Genomic DNA, 25,206 nt, shown 5'->3' with positions numbered 1-25,206 from the left:
TGCCGTTCACACCCTGAAAAGTCCACAACTAGAGTGCATGTGTGTGGCGCGATCGAGTGCTTCTGTGGGTGCACAAAGCACGCAGATCGCTTCTGTGTGTGTGCGAAGCGTGCAGTTCACTTCTGCGCATGCAGCAAACCCGTAAGTAAACACTTCCAGGGGTGCAGCGTTCGTAAGCTGAAAGTTTGTAACAAGAGCAGAACGCAACACGAGGTATGACGATAATCCTCTTGGACCTGTGCACTGAGTTGCTGTGTGTGGTGTACAAGCATGTTTGTTCAGTCATATACCTCATAACACTCTTTTTACCTTCTGCCCAGTTATGAAGACATCATCCCTTCTTCTTCTTCAGACAGTTGCATACTCCTGCTTTAACCTTTAACCCAATTTCCATGTCTCCCATTCCCTCCTTTTTTGCAATCCCTTTTGTTTCCCCATTTTCACATTCGCTCTCTTTTCCCTTTCACCTTCCTTGTTACTTATCTCAACTCTTTCTTAAACACAGTTTGCCCCATTTCAATCTTGACTCTGCTGCCTGCTTTGCACATAAACTCTACTACATAAAGGTTTCACTTGTGTGTGGGGGGTGAGGACCCCATTATTAGCAAACTCCCAACAAACCCTGTTTTTAGTATTTTTTTAAAAAATTATTTACAAATATGACAAAGGCCCATACACAAAAATGAAGGAAAATATACAGCATGGTGGCTGAGTTGGTACCGTAAATGTACATCCATAGCAGTGGTTTTTAAAAACAAATAAAAGAAAAAGAAATGGCAAAAGCAAAGCAAAATATCCATCAGTTCAATCATGCTAGTACTGTTTCCATTATTCTACCCTCCTTGTGAAGCCTGGGCATTTCATGCCAACAGTTCTTCCCTGAGAACTCTTATTTTCTATATGAATTTCTTTACTAAGTTTGAAACGCTTTTCTTTAATGACTTGAAACCACTGTTTTCTGAAACATTGCTTTTGTCTGATGGCTTTGGACCACTGTTTTCTGAAGCACTGCCATAATCTAAAAATGGGTACAATTTGTCCCTGGATTTAATGGGGATAGAATCTATAAGGAAACAGGCACCTCTGGAGTTAAAAAATGAGATTTCCCATTTTCCTTGATCCAGTAACAAACCAATCACTGAATAAGACACATCTTGCTTCTTTTCAATCTCTTTCTCACATGAACTGAGAAAAAATTTTCCTTGGCTGCTTTTGAGAGCCCACCAGCCTTCCCCAAAGGACTTAGCAACCTTTTCCTCTTGGAATTTGTCCCTTTCAGCCTGAGTCAGCACCCCCAGCTCCCAGTCCAACCTCTCTCCTACCTCCACCTCCCAGTAGTGTTTCCCAGCAGCATAACCTTCTTTCCCCACAAAAATCTGAGTTCCCAGAGCAGTTACTTCTTTCCCAGAGGAGAGAGTTTGAAGGCTGGCTCTTTCTTTATCCTCACTGATGCTGATTTCTGGATGTTTATAATATGAATCCAAAGTGACAGCAACTATAAGGGAAGCAATCACAGGGAGAAAGGAAACCATGTTTAGTTCAGGAGCAGTAGATGTTTCAATCTGCTGTAGAAAACACATCTTATTTCATAGCTGACCAATTATAGTAACTGCACAACTTGGATACAGAAACTTTATTTGTTTGTCTATATAGAAATGCCAACACACTTGTGTAGGAACTCAGTACAATAAGAAGACATGGCTGTAGAGGTGTTGTCATCACACCTTCCCCTGTTTCAGAATGTTTTCGGTTTGTTTTTTTTTAATTTTACATTGTGTATCTGTTTTCTGCCCTGGGCTCTTTTGAGATTAATAATTCTACACATGAGAAAGAGCTCAAGTGCTGACTTCTCTATACAGACAGCCACATGCAAAGTACAGTCCTAAAGAAATCTGATGGCTCAGATCCTCTCTGGTCTGTGTGCATGTCAGCTCTGCACTTTCATACAACTAGAGCAAGGACAGGACCGTTTTAGACACCCGGATGTTGAATTCTGATTGCCTCAGAATTCATTAAAACTATGAAAGCACAAATTGAATTAATCCATTGCTACTGTGATGTTTTCATATGCAAAAGGACCACAAGTGAAAAGTCACTGAGTGATGACATTTGAGTCATGTATGCACATCCATGCATTAAGCCTAATCATGACAGTTTCCTTACCTGCGTATTGCTGAGCTCTTCTAACCTCTACAAACAGAAGGGAAAATTTATCAATCATAGAGAACAGAGAAACATCTATGAAACAAGTGAACAACCCAGAATTTTTCAGAATTGAATAAAGTGATTTAGACCCAATTAACATACTAGAAAACAGTACTTCAGTACAGAGCAATCATTGCCTCATCAAAAGCCCTCTGCCTTACCCAGCTCAATGCAGAGATAACCTGAAGTGAAAGAATATTCCAATTAGTGATATCATTGTCAAAATATATGGGATTGTGCATCATGACAAACTTAGTCTACATCCTCAACTTATATTTATAGCATTATTATTCCATGACTACCCCTAAAGCATCCTAGGAACTGCAATTTGTTAAGGATGCTGAGAGCTGTTAGGAGACGCCTTATAGAGCTACAATTCCCACAGTGGTTTAACCATCAATCCTCTGGAAAGTGCAGCTCTGTGAGGGGAATAATAATAACAACAACAACAACAACAACAATTTTATTATTTATACCCCGCCCATCTGGCTGAGTTTCACCAGGCACTCTGGGAGGCTCCCAGTTGAATGTTAAAAACAATACAGCATTAAACATTTAAAACTTCCCTAAACAGGGCTGCCTTCAGATGTCTTTTAAAAATAGGATAGCTGCTTATTTCCTTGACATCAGATGGGAGGGTGTTCTACAGGGCGGGCCCCAGTACCGAAAAGGCCCTCTGTCTGGTTCCCTGTAACTTCACTTCTCGCAATGAGGGAACCACCAGAAGGCCCTTGGCGCTGGATCTCAGCGTCTGAATGATGGGGGTGGAGATGCTCCTTCAGGTATACAGGACCGAGACCATTTAGGGCTTTAAAGGAATAGTGGTTGTGTGTGTTTCCTCACTACTCCCAGCACCCTTAACAAATAACATTTCCAAGATGCTTTGGGGAAAGCCATTACTGATAAAGTGGTATAATATTGTTTTAAATGTATGGTGGAGATGTGATCTTGGTCACGCTTAGGTCCTATTGAAATTAAAGTAAGAAATTAGTCATGGTGACGTATTTGTCCCATTGATTTAAAGGTGGACCAAGTGCAACTAACTTAGTTGAATCCAACCTATGGAAAATATATTGCAGGGTAAACTCATAATACTATTATATATTTGAAATAAATGTTAGCAAAAAAAATTCTGAGCCAAATTGTAAAATATAGTACTTTTTCCTACCAAAATGCATGTCACCGTCCTACTCCCTCCTTATTAATTCAATCCCTAATTCCTGCCTCCAAATCCATACATCAAATTTTGTCTCACCAACACGGTGTTCCAATTCACAAACACCTATAAAAGAATGACTTGGATTAGAACAATGAAGACTTAAGAAAATAAACGCGAAGAGGCGAATGACTAAGATGTGAGGTCAAGCTACACAACTGAAGATCCATATAGGTCCTGTGTTGCTTTTAGTGCATACTAGATGCAAAACCCACAGTGCGGCTCCCCGTGACCCCTTGTTCCTTGCCACTGCCAGGCACCCACCACCTAATTCTCTGCACTGCTGGCTGTTCATCTCCTCCTTCCCCATTGCAGTCATGTCCCTCCTATGTAGATATTGAAAACTATTATTATCACATATAAATTCTTATGATAATAAGTTATTTCACTGTCCCAAGACCAATAAATGATTCTTCAGACCACATCCAGCAAAGTTATTGCAACAGGAGTTCATCAGAATGTATTGTGCTATTATTTGTTTAGCAGTCAATAGGTGGGCCTGTTCCCCATGCTCTTTATTCTACTAGGAACATGGATTTGTTGATTTCATTTTCTATTTTTTAAAATAATTTTTATTAAAGATTTTCTTGGATAAAAGTAGGTGCATTGTCTGTATTTTCAGGTTGCAGAATCATTTTGATATGTATATCCAACCCTTCCTCTAAAATGCCTATCTGGAGATCTGGAAGTTAAAAAACCCCAAGGGCTTTCTCAGCGCCAACCCAAGTCTGCTGCTGGCCTTTTGTTGTGTATCAAGGAGTTGGTAAGAATGGCTCACATAAGTGCAGGAAAGAAGCTTGCAGTTTATCAAAGACAACAGGCACTTTGTGGCTAGTTATTCATTCAAAGGATACTCACTTGCTTGTCCTGTGTGTTTCTCAGTTTCTACAACAATAAATGAAAAAGAGTAAATCTTAGCACACATATACCCAGCTTTTCATTCAGTTACTGGGATACTTGGTGCAATTTGAGCAGAACACTAGCCTGAAGCAGCCCATCCTCCATTCATCGTAATTTTATAGCCTCTGTCCTCCTGCAATTGTGCAGATTACCTTCCTATGGATACCTGTATGATGTGTGCTATTCTCATAATAAAATCTGCTCTCAAAACCACAGACAGGGGAGCAAATTCCTTTTAATTTAGTTTGTGCCCAGCACAAAACAACCCTGCACCTATTTGTCCATAATTTGGAAGATTTCTTTCCCAGAAGTACTTCTCTCATATATGCTGTTTTCATATATGACTTTAAAAGGCAATTTATGTGGCTTATTGTTAGCTACCTCAAACAGAAAGTCTACAGAAACTTTGCAGCAGGTATTCATTTTAATTTTGGAAGGATTCATCCCCACTGAATGGGGGGGAAAACCCATGCCTGACAATTTCACCCAATTCTTCCAAAAATAAAGGTTGCGTGGCAAGTTCCCGCCTCCCCCCCCCCCGAAGAAATAAAGACACAGGACACAAGAATTCAGGTTAATGGGTCGAATTAGGCCACAACTTTATTGATTACAGGAATTGAGCGGTATTGGCCTTAGGCATTGGTCCTAACTATTAACCGGCTCTAAGCCGAAAGGGTTAATCACCAGTGGGAGGAGTCCTGCTGATGCACGTCAACTAGGACCTCCCACAGTGTCACCGCGTGGAGGTGTGCCGTGGGCCCACACCTCCTTAGGCTTAGGACAAGGCCACGTCCCCCAGAATCCTTTACTGGACTACCCTTGTTTGGGGAAGGTGAAACTTTGCAGCAGGTATTCTTTTTAATTTTGGAAGGATTCATCCCCACTGAATGGGGGGGAAAATCCATGCCTGACAATTTCACCCAATTCTTCCAAAAATAAAGGTTAAAGACCAAAAGGGGAACTAAGCAAAGTAGAAGTTTTACACCGATCATAGAGGACAAAAAACAAAATCAAAACAAAATATTGGGCCTCTTTGCCCATAATTTGGCAAGTGTTATTCACTTTGGAAGCACTGGCTGTGCTCCATTGCCTGTGCTCCAAAACACATGTTGTGGATCTGCCCAGAGGCTCACATGGGAGAAAAAGGAAAGTGATGACCACTTCAGCTCACCAGCTAAGCTCAGGACAGCTGTAGCCATTGGCAGAGGGAAGAGGCAGTGGGGAGAGGGATTGGGCTGCAATCCTGCTGGGGGTGGAAACGGCTCTTCCTGACTTAGCTTCTGCATGAGAGAGTTCTATCTAACAGTGGATCTGAAAAAAGCAGGAGGAAGAAGATGGCTTTTGGCAGATCTGCTGTGAAAATTACTGGAGCCAGTCAATGCTTCAGTTGTGACCATACATAGGCAGTGGCAGGGCTTGCCCACAGTGTTTTACCGCTTGAATTCCTGGTACACTATAAGGCATATGTTAAAACCAGAAGAATACATATATTATTCTTCCTATTTTTATCCCCCCCCAACATATAAACATGATCACATATCTCCTCCTCCTCCTCCTTGGCTTTCTCTTCTCTAGCTAATGGATCTAGTTCATCCTTTCCTTTCTTGATATATCTGGAAGACCCTTAACAGCCCAACTCCAAGTTGTCAGCATTATGGAATGCTTCCAGTTTGAAATGCCTCTTGCACTTGTCAATTTGAACATGGTTCCAGGAATAAAACTTCATAGCAATATGAAATGCCTAGACAGGAGATGAATCGATGAACCTATACTGCAGAAAATTGGGCTTTTGAAATCTTGGAAGGATAGAAGAAATCCTGCCTATATATAAAAGGGAGCTTGAGAAAAGGGAAACAATCTGATCTTACCTATTGCTTCGGTTACATGATTTAGGTCTGAAAAGAGTGATAGCAAAATGTTAGTCATACACACTCTATACATACATGTAAGTATGATTAATCAATAATTTACTTCCACCAATATAGCTAAAGGGGTATCTTATGTGGGGAGAGTTCCTTCTACTACTCTGCCTGTTAGTTACTATTGCCAACACAACTACTATTAATAATACAAGATATGGTATATAAAGCATTACCTTGACAAGTTATCTTGAGGATGTGACAGGATTATTCATTCCTTGCTCAACCCAACCTCTGCTTTGAATAGCTTCAGTCACCTGGGCTACTGTATGACTATCCAGTCATATAGCTATTCCAGCTCATTAAGTTTTGCCAGGTAATAAGATCTCTTTTTAAAAAAATATTCTGTTGTTTACTCATTTATTGTGGTTAAAATTTTGCTATTTTTCTCCTTCTCCTCTTTACTGGGCTTTTAAAAAAGAAGACAATACTGCTAGTATATGCTAAAAATATAAACAATTATGGAACAGTGCTATAGAGGAAGTGAATCTCTCTTAGAGGCATTTACCAGCTTGTGCTTCATTCTTCTGTTTTTCTGCAGAAAACAAGATGCATTGCAACATTATTCATTTATTTACTGAACATTATATGCTGCACTGTATCTGTTTAGAAAGATTTGTACACCACAATCATAAAGCTTTTAAAGTGATGCACACACTGAAACTATTGGTAAAACTCAGCTAAACTCAATTAAAACCAACAAGACTGATTAAAAAGTATACAAAAGATAAATATCACTGAAATAGAGCATAGATAACTACGTAAATATATATCTAGGGAGACTTGCTGAAATAAAGAAGTTTGTGGCACCGGTAAAAGTGCAAGTTCTGTGGACTGAAACATTCAACTTGGCATGTAAAGTGGTTCCAAATTGTTAATGGCTTTACATACTAATAGTAATACCTTTAACTTAGCTTAGTATCAAAGTTGCAGCCAGTGCAGCCAGTATTGCAGCATTCTGCACTGACTGCAGTTTCCAGATCGACCACAAGAGAAGTCCTGTATAGAATGAATTACCAGGGTCTTGGCATTTCCAATGACTGATCTCTTGTGGTCAACCTATCACAGTTCAGGAATGATTCTATCTGTGGCACCTGCCCAAGGTGACAAAAGGCACTCCTAGCCACCAAGGACACCAGGGATTCAAGTGGCAGAAATGGTAAGCATGCGTTTAATGCTTCTCTCCAAAACAACCAGAAATAAATTGTAGCCATTGTGAATTCCCCCACTTCTTGCTTACATCTAACAAATCATAATCAAAGTAGACTCACTATAATCAGTGATCTTATTTCAATTGATCCTACAGATCTCAGCAGGAAGATGATGTCTGAGCATGACTTCATCTACCAGACCCTCCAGGGACACCCCTGATTTAGAGAAGTCGTCCCAGTTTCTGATTTGATCTCAGAGTGTCCCACTTTTCCTTAGGTTGTCCCTATTTTCATTGGAGAAATGTTAGAGGGTTTGGAGTTATTTGACTCCCAAGCTGTCTGAAAGCAATCCTGTATAGTTTTTTGTTAGTTTTTTTAAAAAAAGTTTAATTTTTTATTGTGTTTTTATGTATGTTGGAAACTGCTCAGAGTGGCTGGGGCAACCCAGCCAGATATGTGGGGTATAAATAGTAAAATTATCATTATGGAATGGGACATCCCTATTTTCATCAGAGAAATGTTGGAGGGTATGATTTTAATTGTCCATCACTTAGAGACATCTTTGATACTCAAAATGTATCTTGATTGCCCTTCATCAGAAGATCAGATACCAAAAGTGTGAATATAACTAATTTACAGAAAATATGAATACAATTTTAAATCAACAAATAATCATTCAAAAAGGTAAATGAAACCCCAGAAAAGCTAAATAACAGAATATTCCATGGTTAGCCATAGTTGAATAATAGGGCTTTATGCTCTGTAGAGGTGGAATTAGTTTTCATCCAAGGAAAAGAAAATAGTCGTGCCAGGGAATTTGATTGTGATTCTTTATACTTCTCCCAATAACATTGTAGTAAACTCCCCATCCCTTACATAAATGATATGTATAAAATATGTCATTATCAATTACTCACCACATTGAGATAACTTCTGATAATTCTCTGAAATAAATATAGCAAATTATAGAAATCAGACAATTTATTTATCTGACAGTCCTTATTTCTCGTAATACACGCATTTTTGAAGGCTATTTCTTTTAATATGATGCATTATTTTCACTAATACAGTTGTATCTCGGTTACAAACGCTTCAGGATACAAACACTTCAGGTTACACTTCCGCTAACCTGGAAGTAGTACCTTGGGTTGAGAACTTTGCCCCAGAATGAGAACGGAAATCGTGCGGCGGCAGCAGGAGGCCCCATTAGCAAAAGTGCGCCTCAGGTTAAGAACTGTTTTGGGTTAAGAACGGACCTCTGGAACGAATTAAGTTCATAACCCAAGGTACCACTGTGTGAGATTAAGAAATAAAGAAAAATTACAAGCAAGGGTGTGCCTCAAACTCAGTCTGGAAAGTCCCCATGAGCTACGTACACAGGATAAGGAAATCCAAGGGGCGTAGGCCCATATCTGATAATAGATGAAATGGTTAGTGTAGATTGGACAATGTATTAGAAATGTGTTGAACTCTGATAAGTAGATTGTAAGCCAAGCCTCTGAGAGAGGGGCGGCAGCTGTAGGGATAAAACTGCTGCGCTTATGCCTGATCGAGGCTCTTCGTATCTACGGGTACGGAGGGTCCGCCTTTGCAAACGCGACTAATAAAAGGGTTAAGCTTATATTGAAGTCCTTTGTCTGTTTGTTTCCACGAACGACTTCTCACAATTCTGGCGCCCAACGTGGGGCCCTTGACGGGTGGCTTGAGCGATACTCGGACCCCGGGCAGGCGCCCCTCCGTCCTTTCGGAGTGGCTCAGGGCCAGGATTTGTTCATAGCGATCCACAAGGGCTAAGACAGGACTCAATAAAGGTGGGAGAGACAGTCTCGATTATTAGCGGTCAGGGACCGCGAGAGCCCAGCGGGGACGCCCGCCTGTTCACTAGTCGCGAGAAGCGGCGCTGGACTGTATTGGGTGAGTAGACGTGAGAATTTTGTAAACTGTGTTACGGGGCGGGGGTGAGAGACTCGTCTCTTGAGTGAAAGAGAGGTTCCATACGGACGCGTGAGTGTGGATCAGGGCTCTGCCCTGACGAGAGGATTAGCTTGCGGTTCCGTCTATCCCGCGAGGGAAGCGGCCAGGCGATTCCGTGTGATTGTGATAGAGAGTGAAGTTGGAGACATTGTAAACCATGGGTAAGGGTCAGAGTAAGAGACAGAAGGAGATAAATGTGAAGGGTCCTATAGACCCTAATAGTCCATTAGGGCAAGTATTAATACAATGGAATGAGGATTATATGAGACAATATACAGTTGGTTTATCAAAAGTAATTATGATTAACTTCTGTAGGGTGATTTGGCCAAAATACCCTATAGGGTCGGACAAAATGTACAACTGGAACCCTGAGGGGGAGACTGAAAGGTATTGGATGACACAATTGAAAAAGTACCTTATAGAAAATAAGAGGAACAGGGAGAAGCCTTATTTGGAAGTGTGGTTTCACGTCCGGTTTTTTGGACCGGACCCCCCACCTCTTAAGCAACTCCCCGTGAGGACTAAGGAGGACGAATTGGAGGACGAACAGAAACCGGTTCCTTCGGTTCAACCTCCCCCGGTTGTACCGAGCACACCGATCCCCCTCCCTTTGGTTCAACCTCCCTCAGTAACACCTGGCACACCGATGCTCCTCCCCTACATACCATTAGATGCACCGGTCAGAAGTCAGGGACAAGGGAGAGAGATAGAGACCAAAGTTTTAGGTAGGGAAGGGGAGGGAGGATCAACAGGCGAGTTCAGTACCCCATCTGCTCCGCCTCCCTATTCTGGGCTACAAAGAGAACTAGCCCAACTAAAGAGGGACGTAGAAAACTTACCATTCAGTCCCGCTAGATTTAGAGTCAATAGTGATTCTCCGGTTCAGAGTTATCCACTTAGAGAAACACCAGGAGGTATCAATGCTAACGGACAGCCAGTCATGGTATATGTGGTCAGTCCCATTAAGCCATCAGAACTTAGAGAACTGAAACAGACTCTGCCAAAATTACATGAGAATAGTCAGGAGGTCGCCAACCTCCTGCAAATGTGGATGGGGCCACACCTATATACATACACAGAACTGATGTACATTCTGGGACATTTGTTTACCCCGGAGGAAAAAGCCATGATCAGGAGGGCGGCTATGAACTATTGGGACACCCGACAACAGGCACAACAGGGAGCGGTCGCGGCAGATGTAAAGTATCCAATAGCCGACCCTAATTGGGATATTAATGATACCACCCATCGGACCCACATGCAGGACTTGAAAGAAATGATCTTAGAAGGAATTAAACGAGCTGTACCTCAAAGCTCGAACCTCACTAAAGCGTTTGAGGTCAACCAACAGAAAGAGGAATCGCCTGGCGATTTCATACAGAGAATCAGAGACCACTTGACTAAATATTCGGGGGTGGCGCCGGATTCGACGGCATTTGATAACCTTTTAAAAATGCAGTTTGTCACAAAGGCGTGGCCAGACATTCAAAAGAAACTTCAAAAGATGAATTGGCAGGACGCCGCCATCATAGAACTAGTGAGAACTGCCCAACAAGTTTATGTAAACCGAGAGGCAGTCAAAAACAAGCAGAAATGTCAAATGATGGCAGCCACGTTGCAGAAAGCGTGGGAAAATCCAAAACGACAGAAAGATGAGTCCACCAGAGGGCAGGGATATATAGGGTATCGAGGAAGGGGAAGAGGACGGGGGAACTATTCTCAGGGCCCCGGTGTTATTTGCTATAGGTGTAACAAACCTGGCCATTTTGCCCGAGAATGCCGGACTCCGAGGACTCAAATTCAGGAGAAAGACAATGCAGGAAGGGGGAGTCAGACGAAAAGACAACCGGAAACGGAGGAGGACACTGGAGTGGCAGAGTTGTTCAGTTTATACGAATAGGAAACCTCCGGCTCAGTCCGAAGGGCCCGGAATGAGCCACTGGTGAATTTATGTGTGGGGCCCTCTAGAAAATTATTGGTCTTCCTGGTAGACTCAGGAGCAACTCAGTCTTCCGTTTGTACACCCATTTCTGGGGTATGCAAGACAACGTCAAATTTGAAAGTGGTGGGAGTAAGCGGTAAGGCGAAAGAAGTTATACAGTTAGAGGAAACCACTATAACAAGAGGAGACCAATCAGCGAAAGGGTCATTATTGTTTATACCCGAACCAGGGATAAATTTGTTGGGAAGAGATCTGATGGTAGAATTGGGGTTCCGATTAATGGACTTAGATTTAGGGACCCCCATGTATCTTTTACGAGAGGAAGATGAAGGACAAATAGATTCAATAGTATGGGCAGGTGGTGGAGCGGTGGGAAAACTAGATATAGCCCCCATTAAGATCATAGTAAAACCAGGAATCACCCAGTCATGGACCCCTCAGTACCCTATGACCCGGAAGGGAAGAATGGGACTGCAGCCAGTGGTGGATGGGTTATTAAAACAAGGACTATTGGAACCTACCATGTCACCTTTTAATTCCCCCATCCTAGCGGTACAAAAAAAGGACGGAAAATATCGGATGGTTGAAGATCTGAGAAATGTAAACAATATAGTAGTTCCCCGTTTTCCAGTGGTACCCGACCCGTATACTCTCCTTAGCCGTATCCCCCCCTCCACTCGATGGTATACAGTAATAGATCTAAAGGATGCATTCTGGGCATGTCCTCTGGACATTGAGAGTCGGGATTTGTTTGCTTTTGAATGGGAAGATACAAAGACAGGCAGAAAACAGCAGTACAGATGGACAGTCTTGCCCCAGGGGTATATGGAGAGTCCACTTCTCTTTGGGCAGGCAATAGGAGAGAAGCTGGCTGACTTCGTTCCCACTAGCCATAACCGTCTGTTGCAGTATGTGGATGATTTGTTATTGATAGGAGAAAAAGAAAAAGAAGTGAGGCAGGATTCTATAAGATTATTGAACTGGTTGGGAAAATTAGGAGTAAAAGTGTCAAAGGAAAAACTGCAGTTCGTGCAAAAGAAAGTAAAATATTTAGGGCATCTGTTGGAAGGAGGAACAAGAAAACTAGACCCAGAGAGAGTTAAGGGAATTTTGGAATTGCAACCCCCAAGAAATAAAACAGACGTGAGGAGGATGTTAGGACTACTGGGATATTGTAGATTGTGGATAGACCAATATGCAAAATTGGTTCAATTTTTAAATCAAAAACTCATTGGGGACGAAAAAGTAACATGGGAACAGGAGGATGGATTAAAATGGGAAGAAATAAAAAGGACACTGATCGGGGCCCCGGTCTTAGCATTGCCCAATCTTCAGCAACCGTTCCACTTGTATGTAACGATCGGTTCCCAGACTGCTGTAGGGGTCTTGGCCCAAAAGAGAGGGGGGCGATATCAGCCAGTTGCATATCTTAGCAAAACCTTGGAACCAGTAGTACGGGCATGGCCCACCTGCATCCAGGCGCTGGCAGCAGCGGCTGTATTGGTGGTTGAGAGTAGAAAATTGACTTTTGGAGGGGCCCTAATAGTTCATAGCCCACATCAAATATCTACTGTGATGACGGGGGCAGCCTCCACCTGGATGACGGACGGTCGCTTAGTAAAATATGAAACTATTTTGAGGACAAGCCCCAATATTACTCTGGGAACCGACCGAAATTTAAATCCAGCTGAGTTTCTGATCGGGGAAAGAAAAGAGTGGGAGCCAGATGAACATGACTGTATGAGTACTATACAATTAATGTCAAAAGTCCAGGAAGATTTGTCAGAAGTGCCCCTGGCGGAAGGAGAAAGATGGTACACTGATGGTTCAAGTTATGTTGAAGAAGGGAGGAGAAAATCAGGATACGCTATAGTTAAAGAAGATGGGGAAATTCTCGAAAGCGGGGCTTTGCCAGCAACCTGGTCGGCTCAGAAATGTGAAATCATGGCCCTGACACGGGCTCTCGAGTTGGCAAGGGGCTTAGAGGTAACCATATGGACAGACTCCCGCTACGCATGGGGGGTGGTACATACTTTTGGTAGAACTTGGCGGGACCGGGGATATATTAAGGCAGATGGAAAGCAAATAGAGCACATGGCATTGCTAGAAAGGCTATTGAATGCCCTTACTGGACCAGAAAAGGTGGCAGTGGTTCATATTTCAGCCCACACCAAAGGAATGAGTCCCGAAGAAGTAGGAAACAGGTGGGCTAATTTGAGAGCGAAGGAAGCCGCCAAGGGCATCCCTAGAGCCGCACTGGTTCAACAATATAGTTTGAAAATACCTGTCTTGACCAAAGCGGACACAGAAAACCTGGTTTTTACCCCCCAAGAAATTGATTACATGAAGAAGGAGGGATGGGAACAGAGGGATAATGGATGGGAAACCCCAGCAGGGCAAGTGGTAATACCAAAAGCTATAATGATGGGGATCCTAGAAAAGGTGCATGAGGGTGGGCACTTCGGGATGGAAGCTATGATCAATATGGTAAGACCCCTATATTGGAGTAAGGACATGTGGCCTATGGCACATGCCATAGCCTGGAAATGTTTGATATGTCAAAAAGTAAACAAGACCAGGGCCAAAACAACTGAGAGAGGAGGGAGGCCGTTAGCAGTATGGCCTTTCCAAAGAGTGCAGGTAGATTTCACTGAACTACCCGAAAGGGGGGGGGGGCAGAAATATTTATTGGTGTTCAAGGATCACCTCACGGGGTGGATAGAGGCTTTCCCTAGCAGGAAGGCGACGGCGCAAGTGGTTACTAAAGCTGTTCTAGAACATATCGTTCCCTGGTTTGGAATAATCGAGGCCATAGATTCAGATAGAGGCACACACTTTACCCAGAAAGTGTTACAAGAAGTGATGGTAGCCCTGGGGATTAAATGGGACCTCCACACATCATGGCATCCTGAAAGCAGTGGGAAGGTAGCAAGGGCGAACGCAGAAATTAAAAAACACTTAACTAAATTATACTTGGAAAATGGGCTACCCTGGACGAAAAACCTTCCCCTGGCTTTGTTAAGAATACGAATAGCACCAAGAAAGGATCTGGGAATCTCCCCCTTCGAATTGGTGATGGGAAGACCATACCTAGCCCAGCTGGGTCAGCCCCTGGTAGAATTTAAAGATTTGTTCCTAAGAAAATATTTGCGGTCACTCTCCCAGTCTTTGTTGTCTCTTCATAGACGTGGCGTTTTGGTCCAGCGTCCTCCACTGTTGGAACATCAGCACACATTTCAGCCTGGTGACCGGGTCCTGATAAAAGCGTGGAAGGCGGAGAAGCTACAACCTGCTTGGGAAGGTCCGTTCCAGGTACTGCTTACCACCGAATCTGCAGTAAGGACCAGAGAGCACGGGTGGACTCACTATCATAGGGTCAAGAAAGCTCCGCGAGATTGGAGGGTATCTGTTGATTCAGACAACCCACTAAAGGTGACGCTTACCAATCAGGGAACCAGGAACCAGAGAGGACTCAAACGCTGACCTTAATGTGCCTATTCTGTGATTGCAAGTGCTTCTATGAATGTTGTTGTTGTGCCCATTGTGAGTGTTGTGTACTATGCGTGCATTGTACAAGGTTATGTAACATAATCTTCATAGAGGACATAATTATCCAATATTGCACAATCACCTTAGAAGGAGAGGTCCATTGTAGTCTGACTAGAACCCCTACAGTGGTGCAAGCAGTGGACCAATTAAGACAGAAACAATGACAAGGGAGGGAGTAAAGAAAGTAGTGATGGGAATTGGCCTGTTGATTATGTTAAGGGGTGTCACGGCCAAAGAAATTCAGAATTGTGACCAGTGCATCCAGACTACTAAGACTGGGACTATGATTACACGAACTCTAATGTATTACAACGTTGCTCCAGAATGTGTGAAAAAATTAGATCCCTGTGTTTTAGATGCAAAACTAGAGAAAATAAGATAGAATGTTACGAGCCCCTAGCAGTGGGACCCATTACGTCCAGCATATATGTATATGGATATAAAGGGGGAACAGCAAACAAAGCAAGCGAGAGAGCGTCCATGTTTTCCCTAGCACAAACTAGGCAGGGATATATAGCCCATAACTCCACCAGGGGCACAGCGAAGATACATGTCTGCTTTGATGCGTGCATTGCCATCGCCAAGGGGCAAGGGCCTAATAATCAAGCTGGAGTCACCTGTGGATCATTAAGCTGGGAGAGATCTTATCTCCAAAAGAATAAGTACCTGTCCCAGCAGGTTGCCGGTTTTAATGTAGGGGCCACTCGGACGACAAATTATTGGTATACCGGTGAGGTGGAAGGGACGCCCCCATATCGGGGCCCAGAGGGGATCAATATCACCAAGGGGGCGGCTTTAACGGCCTGTATTTCGGGGAAATGCAACCCTGTATGTTTATGGGCTAAGGAACGTCCTTCCACTAGCCCCAAATATATTCATTTTGGTTTAGGGATAGATGGAACCGGAAGGGATCCTTATGGGTATCTGATCATAAAAATACATACCACAAAAGTTAGCAAAAAGCCCATTTCAGTATATGAGAGCTTCGAGGAAGAAATACAGCAGTTAAACAACTTACCCCTACCCCCAAGAGCCCATAACATGTTTTTAAGCCTGGCTGAGACCATCGCCAAAGAGTTAACTGTGAGGAATTGTTTCGTGTGTGGAGGGACAAACATGGGAGACCAATGGCCTTGGGTGGCTCACGAGGTAAATTACACTGAGGTCTGGAGAAATGAAAAGAAATACACATACTATCATCCAGGCAATGAGGTCTGGCAAATATCAAATAACCTGGTGGGAATGGAATGCTTTGTCAGGAACGCGCCAAGCCCAGAGGGGAGCACCAAGGTGGGAGATACCCCTTGTGTGGGACAGTGGAATGATAAGCAATGGTGGAGTTCAGATAACATTACCAGAGAATGGCCACCTGCATTAGCTAACATGATTAACATGACTTTTCTCCAGGACCCCCAAAACACCTCGAAGGAATGGACAACCCCAGATGGATTTTATTGGGCATGTGGGGGATATGCATATAACAGGCTGCCTCTAAATTGGGTAGGGTCCTGTGTATTGACCACCCTTCGAGCTTCTTCTTACTCCCCTTAGAGACGAAAGCTAAGCTGGGTATGCCTGTATATGAAGAAATTGGGCCCAGGAGAAAGAGGGCGATTCACATAGGGACATGGCAGGATAATGAGTGCCCCCCCGAAAGAATAATTCAATATTATGGTCCCGCGACTTGGGCTAATGATGGAACAGTGGGATCTTTTGGGAGGGACCCAATTTATCTATTAAATCGTATTATTCGCTTACAAGCTGTAGTAGAAATTATAACTAATGAAACCGCTGCCGCTTTAACAAAACTCGCTAAGGAAAGTGCAAAAAGTCGTACCTATATTATGCAAAACAGATTAGCGCTCGATTATTTATTAGCGAAAGAGGGCGGGGTTTGTGGAAAAATTTAATCTAACAAATTGCTGTATTGAAATAGATGATAGCGGAAGGGTAGTAAAAGATATAGCTGACCGAATGATAAAGTTAGCGCATGTTCCTGTGCAAACATGGGAAGGCCTTAACTTCAAGGAATTATTCAGCTCATGGTTTCCAAAATTACCTGGATTACAAGCCATTGTAGCTTTAATTGGGTTAATAGCCGCTGGATGCGTATTAATCCCCTGTGTATTACCCATTTTCGTTAAGACTATTAACAACTCACTCTCCCTAATAGCCCAGCGGCATGTAACCACTCAACTAATGGCAATGAGATACGAACCCATACCGACAAATGAGGAGGAGAGAAATCACTGGGAGCAGCTACGTGAGTTTGAGGCAAGGTATCAAAGAGAGGGGGGATTGTGAGATTAAGAAATAAAGAAAAATTACAAGCAAGGGTGTGCCTCAAACTCAGTCTGGAAAGTCCCCATGAGCTACGTACACAGGATAAGGAAATCCAAGGGGCGTAGGCCCATATCTGATAATAGATGAAATGGTTAGTGTAGATTGGACAATGTATTAGAAATGTGTTGAACTCTGATAAGTAGATTGTAAGCCAAGCCTCTGAGAGAGGGGCGGCAGCTGTAGGGATAAAACTGCTGCGCTTATGCCTGATCGAGGCTCTTCGTATCTACGGGTACGGAGGGTCCGCCTTTGCAAACGCGACTAATAAAAGGGTTAAGCTTATATTGAAGTCCTTTGTCTGTTTGTTTCCACGAACGACTTCTCACAACTGTATATGCATTTTTTGTGTACATTTTCCCCTAATATGTTTCAGGTTGAAATAATGAATCACAAAATTCAATAAATTTGCATTTTGGTTCGCATCCTGGTTTGCTGAGTCCAAAGTAGGTAGAACCACACTAAAATGTAAACTGCACTAAATTTGCCAACTATCTATTGGGGAAGTGACTCCGATTGCCTGAAGCAGCTTTTAAACTATGCTCATTTTAAGGCAGTTTAAGGAGCAATTACTGGCTATAGTAAATACGTATTGATTTAACTGGTATGTATTTCTTCTCTGTATCTAAGAACACACCACTCATTTTTATAAACATGGGTACAAATAAACAGAAAGTTTCTGTAATAGTTTACATCTACAGTTTAATGAGATTATGAAAATGGCAGATTTAATACTTACGTCTGACTTTGTACCCAGCACTAACAAGAAGGCAGATGAAAAGCAACAGAATGATTAGGAAGGGTGCTAGCCAATGGGAAGTGGCAGGATAAAGGGCATCTGAAAAACACATTAAAATCTCAGTTACAGCAAAACTAACCCAACCGGTTTCAAGTTGCAAAACTAATTAACCAGAGTCTGACTTTGCCACTCACCTCCATTGCCTCAAATTCTCCTGAACTTCCCATTTTGGGAGGGATTGAGCTGAAGTTGTGGCAATAGGGGTGCTTCAGCTGTGACCTGCCTGCCTCTCTGGAGAATAGTGGATATGGGAACCAGAAGACACTTTAGCCATTACCCCAGATGATAACTGATGAAATGCTGCTGAGCAGAACTACAGTTATAGATAATCTGGATAATCCATTCAAACAAAGAGCCTTGTGTACTTCAAGGCATTAAAATTGAAATAATTTCCCAAACCTCTCTTCCTATATAATACTTGTACTGAAAACAGAGTGAAAGCATTTAACCTTTTGGCACTTTTGCTTCACCCCTACTCACCAGAAATCAGGATTCTTGATTCAATCTCCATCCCTAGCAGTTCGTTGATGATTTTGCAAGAGACTTCATGGTCAACTCCTGATTCTATTGTAATGGAACTGGAAACACTGAAGTTCCCTGCCTTGGTCTCTGTGACTGTAGTGTCTGACTGTTTACTTTGGACTTTCCCTTCACTGTCCAGCCAGAAAGCCTTGGGCTTTGGGTACCAACCATTGGAGCTGCAGGTGAGGCCAATCCCCCAGCCTTTATAGTCCACCAAGGCAATGGTGGGCTCTGTTCCTTTTGCTGCAAAAGAAGAACACCACATATTAATTTGCCATTGCTCCAAGTATCATAGAACCTGTCTAGAGTTTCTGCACACTGACCAAATACCAGGAATGATGCATTATTACAGTCAGTTCTTACTGTACACATTTTGTGGCAAGCTACTGCTCAAAATTCCATTTTTGTGTCTACTGTATTGTCAAGCTACAGGAAGATTGGTCCTGTCAGTGGTGCTCATGGGTGCGAAAAGATTGAGAAGTCTGAATGAGTGAGTCACTGACCTGGGTTCTACAGTTTTAAGTTTGACAACTTGTATTTCTGAAAATGTATGCTTAATATGGCCCACAGCACATGGCAATGTCCCTGTGTCCTCAGACGTGCTCAAGAAGAACATCCAGGAGTTAGTAGGTGGTGGAAGCAGCAAGGCTTGGCCACTGCTGTTATTCTTCATGTGCTCCTCTCACTTCTGCAGCCATGCATCTTGTGCCAAGTGTCCATGCATATTCTTAACCCCATCCTCCTCTAGAACCCAGCACACTTCCTTTTCTTCCTCTGGTCTCCCTCCCAACACAGAGCCCTGGAGAAGGAGGTTAAGTGGCACACACACACATATTGGGGGGGGGAGCAATTGGCTTCTGCGGGCTTGAAGCCTGTAAGCTTGATGCAGAGTCTTCTAAAAACATGGTATTCCCCCAAAGGTGCTCTTGCTCACCTGGAGATTCAAGTCCTCTTTCTGCACCCTGGAGTGGGGCAGGCAAACCTAGAGACTCCAGGTCAGCCCCAGAAGTTTGGCAACCCTAATAATAAGACTAATAAGAATAAACTCACCTGCCAAAAGCAACTCAACCACCACCTCCTCATACCAGTCTCCAAGGAAGACTATACAGGTGTAATTTCCTTGGTCATTCAGATGGGTTTTCTTCAGAATCAAAGACATGTTTCCTTTACTAAGATCAATACGGGAAAGCTCAGCTCGACCTCGGTATCTGCTATCTTGTGTTTCTGGCCTGTTTTGACCATAATAGGATTTCACGTCAATTTTTTCTGAGGATTTATCCAAGATCCACTGGACCTGGATGCTGGTGCTTTCTGGTATGCTTGAAGTTGTTAATTGACATGGCAGGATAACTTCTTTTCCAAGGAAACCAACTATAGGGTTTTCAGGTGGAATGATTGTAAATCGACCTTTGGGGAATAAAAATAATAATCAAAAGTTCACCTTAAACTGACCACTACTGGCAGTGATTCCTCCATGGAATTCTTTTTTGGGGGTGGGAAGATATGGCACCCATGTAAGAAGTGTAAGATTCTGCACTCAGGCAGGAAAAACCTGGCTTGCCAATAGTACATGTGAAAAGGATCTAGGGGTTTTAGTGGACCACAATCTGAACATGAGTCAACATTGTCATGCAGTAGAAAAAAAGCTATTGCTATTCTAGGTTGCATCAACTGAAGTACAGTCATACCTTGGATTACAGATGCTTCAGGTTGCGTGATTTCGGGTTGCGCACTGCGCCGAACCCAGAAATACCGGAACAGGTTACTTCTGGGTTTCGGCACTCATGCATACGCAGAAGCACCAAATCATGACCCGTGCATGCGCAAACACAGCGTAGTGGGTTGCGAATGCTGCAGGTTGCGAACTTGCCTTCCACACCGATCACGTTTGCAACCTGAGCGTCCACTGTATAATGTTCTGAGGAAGAGAAGCAATAGTCCCACTCTATTCTGCAGAATACTAATGAACTTCAGGATGGTAAGAGTTGTTCAACAGTGGAACAGATTCCCTCGGAAAGTGGTGCACTCTCCTTTATTGGAGGTTTCTAAGCAGAGTTTGGATGGTCATGTGTCACTGATGTTTCAGGAAAGGTTCCTACATTGCAAGAGGTTGTACTAGATGACCTTTGATTCTAAGAAGCATGTTTTGCTCAGCAGTAATTTACACGAGTTATCTTCAACATTTTTTGACCCAGAACCTACTTTTAATCCAAACATGCATTTGGGGATTCATTTCCTACTCTTTTATCACAGATTTGCATGTTGGGAGTACCTATTAGTGGGTTCTGAGCCATCAGTTGAAGACCAGTGCTTTACACACAAGCAGTAGCTCAGAGCTGAACTGCTAACTGCAGTAAACCTTACAAAGTAGCTTGCTTACCTATAGTTAGCACATGGGAGATATCCAGGAAGATCAAGATGCAAACAGTTGTTGATGAGGAAGACATGGGTCAAAGATCTGAAGAATAGGACTATACCTGCATAATTGTTGGAAGAAAGAAATAAAATATAAAATTGCAAGATCCACTGGTCACCATTTATTAATTACTATAAACAGTTCTGTCTACTTTGTTTAAATAAATATAGGCATCTTTGTACATTAATCTTCATGTAATGTACTTTGGCTTTGTTAAAACTTTATTTATGCTATATATACCAAGAATAGTATATATTATGCAAATCTGTATCCTCTTTTGCAAGTGGGTCAGAGGGTCATATTTAAAACAGTGTTTTGTTTTGTTCTTCCTGGTAACCAAGCTATATTTGAAGTTTATTTTTCTATTATGCATTTTTTTATTCTGATTATCTTGTTTTGAACTTATTATATTTATATATTTATTGCATTGATTTCACATCCACTTTTCAGTCAATGCACTTGAGGTCGTTTACAATTTTAAAATGGTAGAACAAAAATGTAGTGACAGAGACCTCTCAGGTTGACTGACAACTCATGGCATTTCCTCCTGGCCTCAGCTTCCTTGCCATCTCTCAGGGCAGATGGGACTTTAATAGCCCCAGAGAAGGTGAATGAGGGCTGTCCCAGTAGTTTTCTCAGGCCACCTATCAGGAGCTGATTTGCCATGCTTCCTAGCCTGGGCATCCCAGTTTCTGATTTTCCTCAAGGAAGACGGTAGCCCTAGGGACACTGGGGAAGGGGCCACCTCAATTATTCTGTCAGGTCAAATGGATAGTTTTGTCAGAAATCAATGATATGGACTCTCTGGCCTGGGCTCACTTGCTTTTATGGCTTAATATGGATAGTGATTTTTTGGTCATGCATTTGATGTGTATTGCTTTGAGCACAAAGTATGTGGGGAAATGGTGCACAAATAAAGTGGCAACGATACTGGTAAGTCTTTTTTCACTTTCCCCTAGAGTTGAAAGCAGCTTGAAAGAAGATTGCTACTTATATAGTATACATTCACTCCAATGTCCCCGTTTGTCTATTCTTCTACTCCTTCTCCACATATAGGTATATTTGTAATTTATTATTATATTAAATAAAACAAAGGGATTTATAGCTCTGCATTTCACCACACCAGCAGAATGCATGTGTCAACTAAAGCTGTATTCTATAGGCACACTTATCTGAAAATGAGACATGTATAGGATTTTACTTTTGTTTATATAAAATACATTTTGTGTTCTTACCCTATTTCAGTTTAGATCTGACAAAAGAAATATATTGCATATATACTGTAGTAAAAAAAAGATGAATTCAAAAGCCATCTACTCTGTCTCTATTGTAAGTGGATGGGTGATGTTTTTCCCCACATCTTGTCAGCATTTCAGGAAATCAAACACCCTGCTCCAAAATTATTAAACCACAATACTAAATTTTAAAAGTCACAGGTAAATTGTGTTGTGCAGCACCATCTATGTATGTCTCATAGTTACTGCTTTTTCTGTCCTACACCACTCACTAATCCACTTTCCTCATGTTAATGTTGATACAGAGCTTTTCACAGCACAGCATATTGAGGTATAAGAAATATTCCCATAATGGGAAACTGCAACCTCTGAAGTGAAAAACAGGTTTTGTAGAAAGGGTCTAGAACTGGCTGGTAATACATATGTACTGAAATGAATGACTATGTGGGAGATCCATATTTAACTAAAGAGCTTGAAAAGCAGGACAAACCCTTCAAGTTGAGAGCTGGTGAATGACACCCCCAACTCAGAAGACCAGGAACTTGGTGGAAAAAGTCTGAGAAATGCCATGGCAGAGCTAACTGTGTGCCAAGGGATAAATATCACTTGCCAGTGGCAAATGGGAGTGGCAAAGAAGCAGCCATTTTATGTCCATTACAAATGAAAGAAGCAATGAAGAGTATTCAGGCTTGTGTGACTAGGAAGGATCTCTGCAGAAAGGAGAAAGTCACTTTTATTCTTCTTTCAAACACACACACACATTTATATTTGTAAACTTACATTTTGCATGGAAGCCCCTGAAATTTATTATCATAAGTATATTTGCAAATGTGACTTGAAAGTTTCTACACGAAGATAAACGAATCCTATATATCCTGAATGGAAGCAAATGAAGCTTCTCCCCTTTCACCTCACCACCAATTCATCATTAAACAAACACATTCCAATAACTAAAAGAATTAAATGTAATTCTGGAAATATTTTTCTTACCTTGTAAGAAACTGTAAGATTTGTTCGTCAGTTACTGTACCTTGCTCCCGCTTCAGGTGGACCTGTGTTATGGAAATTATTTACTTTAATTTTCCTGCTCTGCATCAAGATAAGTAACTGCCAACAATTTGCTCTATGGTTAATGGCCCTGTGACAGTCAGCACCTGCCTCCAAAGGATAGAGGAGTGTCCCGTGCAAACACTATGCTTGTCCCAAGCAAACACTAAGCTCCACCGATACTTGTAGAGCTAATGCAGTGGTGACAGGGCTTCATTTGAAAGGACAGTCCTATATGAATGGCTCTCTATCCCAAGTCTGGTTTAAAGATAACCTTAAGCAGGGAGAACAGAAACCTTGAAGTATTGCAGCAACAATTAGCCTCAGGACAACAGCCCGACAGTCACACAAGTCTCCTGGTCACAGACCTCCGTTCTATGATGAGCTGTGCTGAAATTCTATTTAAAATGTAGCAATTATTTCTAAATTTGCATCTATAGGGGAAAGTGGGGCACATTGATACATCAACAATATTTCAATATCGAGGAATGTTATCTGTGTCACGGCATCACTAAAATGTGTCTATACATGTGTGAGTACAAAAGTTGCGACCGCGCCGCCCATCAGCTAGCTGTTGGTGTTTGACGAGAGTAGGTGTGTTTTTAGCAAGGCCAACTAAAAAATTGTGTGAAATGTAAAAGTGTTCCAACACTGTTTTACGCCATTTAGTTAAGATTTAAAAATACCAAAGGTAAGTTATTCCACTCAGTAATCAGGATTACACGTGATTTTTAAATAAGTTCAGTGGTTTTATTAATAATTGTTAGGGTGTTTTTTTGAAAATGTCCATTGGGGCACATTGATACATATATAAGTGCCCCAATATACAAGTTTGCATGAAATCTCTAAACTCATTAAATTTGAAAAGAAAAAAATTGCTGTTTATACGTGGCCAAAGTCATTTCTAAATATAATATGACCGATTATCAAGCGTCATATCTCAGGAAAAGACCAGGATCTTGTATGTTTGTCTTCCTCATTGTAGAAGATAAGGCAAGCGTTGATTTCAAGGATGTTTTGCCATTGCCAAAACCAAATTTCCCAAAGGGCACATCTCAAACATCATCTCTTTAAACATTTTTCTATTGACTTAAGTGGATATAATGTGCAAGTGAAACTAAACGTTAAGTAATTATCTTATTTTTTATAAACATTTTGTTTAAATTGCTATTTTTTGACTATCTAATAGTCTAATAGTTCTTAACTTTCTAAGTTTTTTCAAAAAAAATATTGGATAGGTGTTTGAGGAAAGATTAATATAAGTTTTGATGTTTTGTTAAGAAAACTTGCCATAAAGTCTATGATGTGTGAAACACTGTTAGTTTTGATACGTACAGTTTTACCTTGTTTTGCGACCGGGATCCGTTCTGGAGCCCCGGATGCTAGATGAAAAGGACACATGGCAAAGCGTTATTTAGTGCTTCTGTGCATTCACGAGCGGCAAACCCAGAAGTAACCCGTACCGGTACTTCCGGGTTTGCCGCGGATGTTCGATGAAATGGACGCTTGACAAGACGGACTCAAAACAATGTACCACTGTAATTTAGATTTTAAGTAACAAATTGTAAGGCTCATTGTGATCTCTCACAATAAAAATTGTTTTTTCATTAAATTTTTGCAAATAATTACCATTCTCATACAATTTACGCTTTGTATCAAAGTGCCCCGTCCAATGTATCAAAGTGCCCTGTAGGTGAGGCAGAATGATACAAAATCCATTTTTTACTAAAGTCATCATATTCTTATTATCTTCTAACTTTAATGGTTCTTTTGATTGCTATTATAATATTGATTAATTATGCCATGCATCAAGCTAAAATTTTTATTATTTCACTTATGAGATTGAATTTTTCTGTATCAATCTGCCCCACTTCCCCCCTATGTAATGTATAAATCAGAACATGCAAACTGATGACCTCGTTTCTGGATTTCTTTATGCTACTAGAGTTAAAGGAGGAGATTCAGCAGCATATGCACGCACACAACTCATT

General features: G+C 41.8%; 1 protein-coding gene across 1 annotated transcript; it reads right to left on the bottom strand.

The window, feature by feature from the left end:
* Positions 1–625: 625 nt before the first annotated feature.
* LOC309326930 (butyrophilin subfamily 2 member A2-like) lies at positions 626–23,220 on the bottom strand. Its single transcript, XM_081835959.1, has 11 exons — positions 23,159–23,220; positions 20,898–20,994; positions 19,568–19,924; positions 18,476–18,760; positions 17,936–18,034; positions 8,309–8,335; positions 6,749–6,775; positions 6,190–6,216; positions 4,280–4,306; positions 2,164–2,328; positions 626–1,495 (listed from the first exon to the last, which is right to left on the bottom strand). The coding sequence occupies exons 2-11, from the start codon at positions 20,962–20,964 to the stop codon at positions 897–899; spliced, it is 1,680 nt and encodes a 559-aa protein (XP_081692085.1). The 5' UTR covers positions 20,965–20,994; positions 23,159–23,220; the 3' UTR covers positions 626–896.
* Between the last annotated feature and the right edge of the window lie 1,986 nt (positions 23,221–25,206).

This window comes from Podarcis erhardii (genome assembly GCF_964252035.2).
Source record: "Podarcis erhardii genome assembly, chromosome: 13".
NCBI lineage: Eukaryota > Metazoa > Chordata > Lepidosauria > Squamata > Lacertidae > Podarcis > Podarcis erhardii.
The sequence above is the reverse complement of the archived record's forward strand: the minus strand, read 5'-3'. Positions and strand labels throughout refer to the sequence as shown.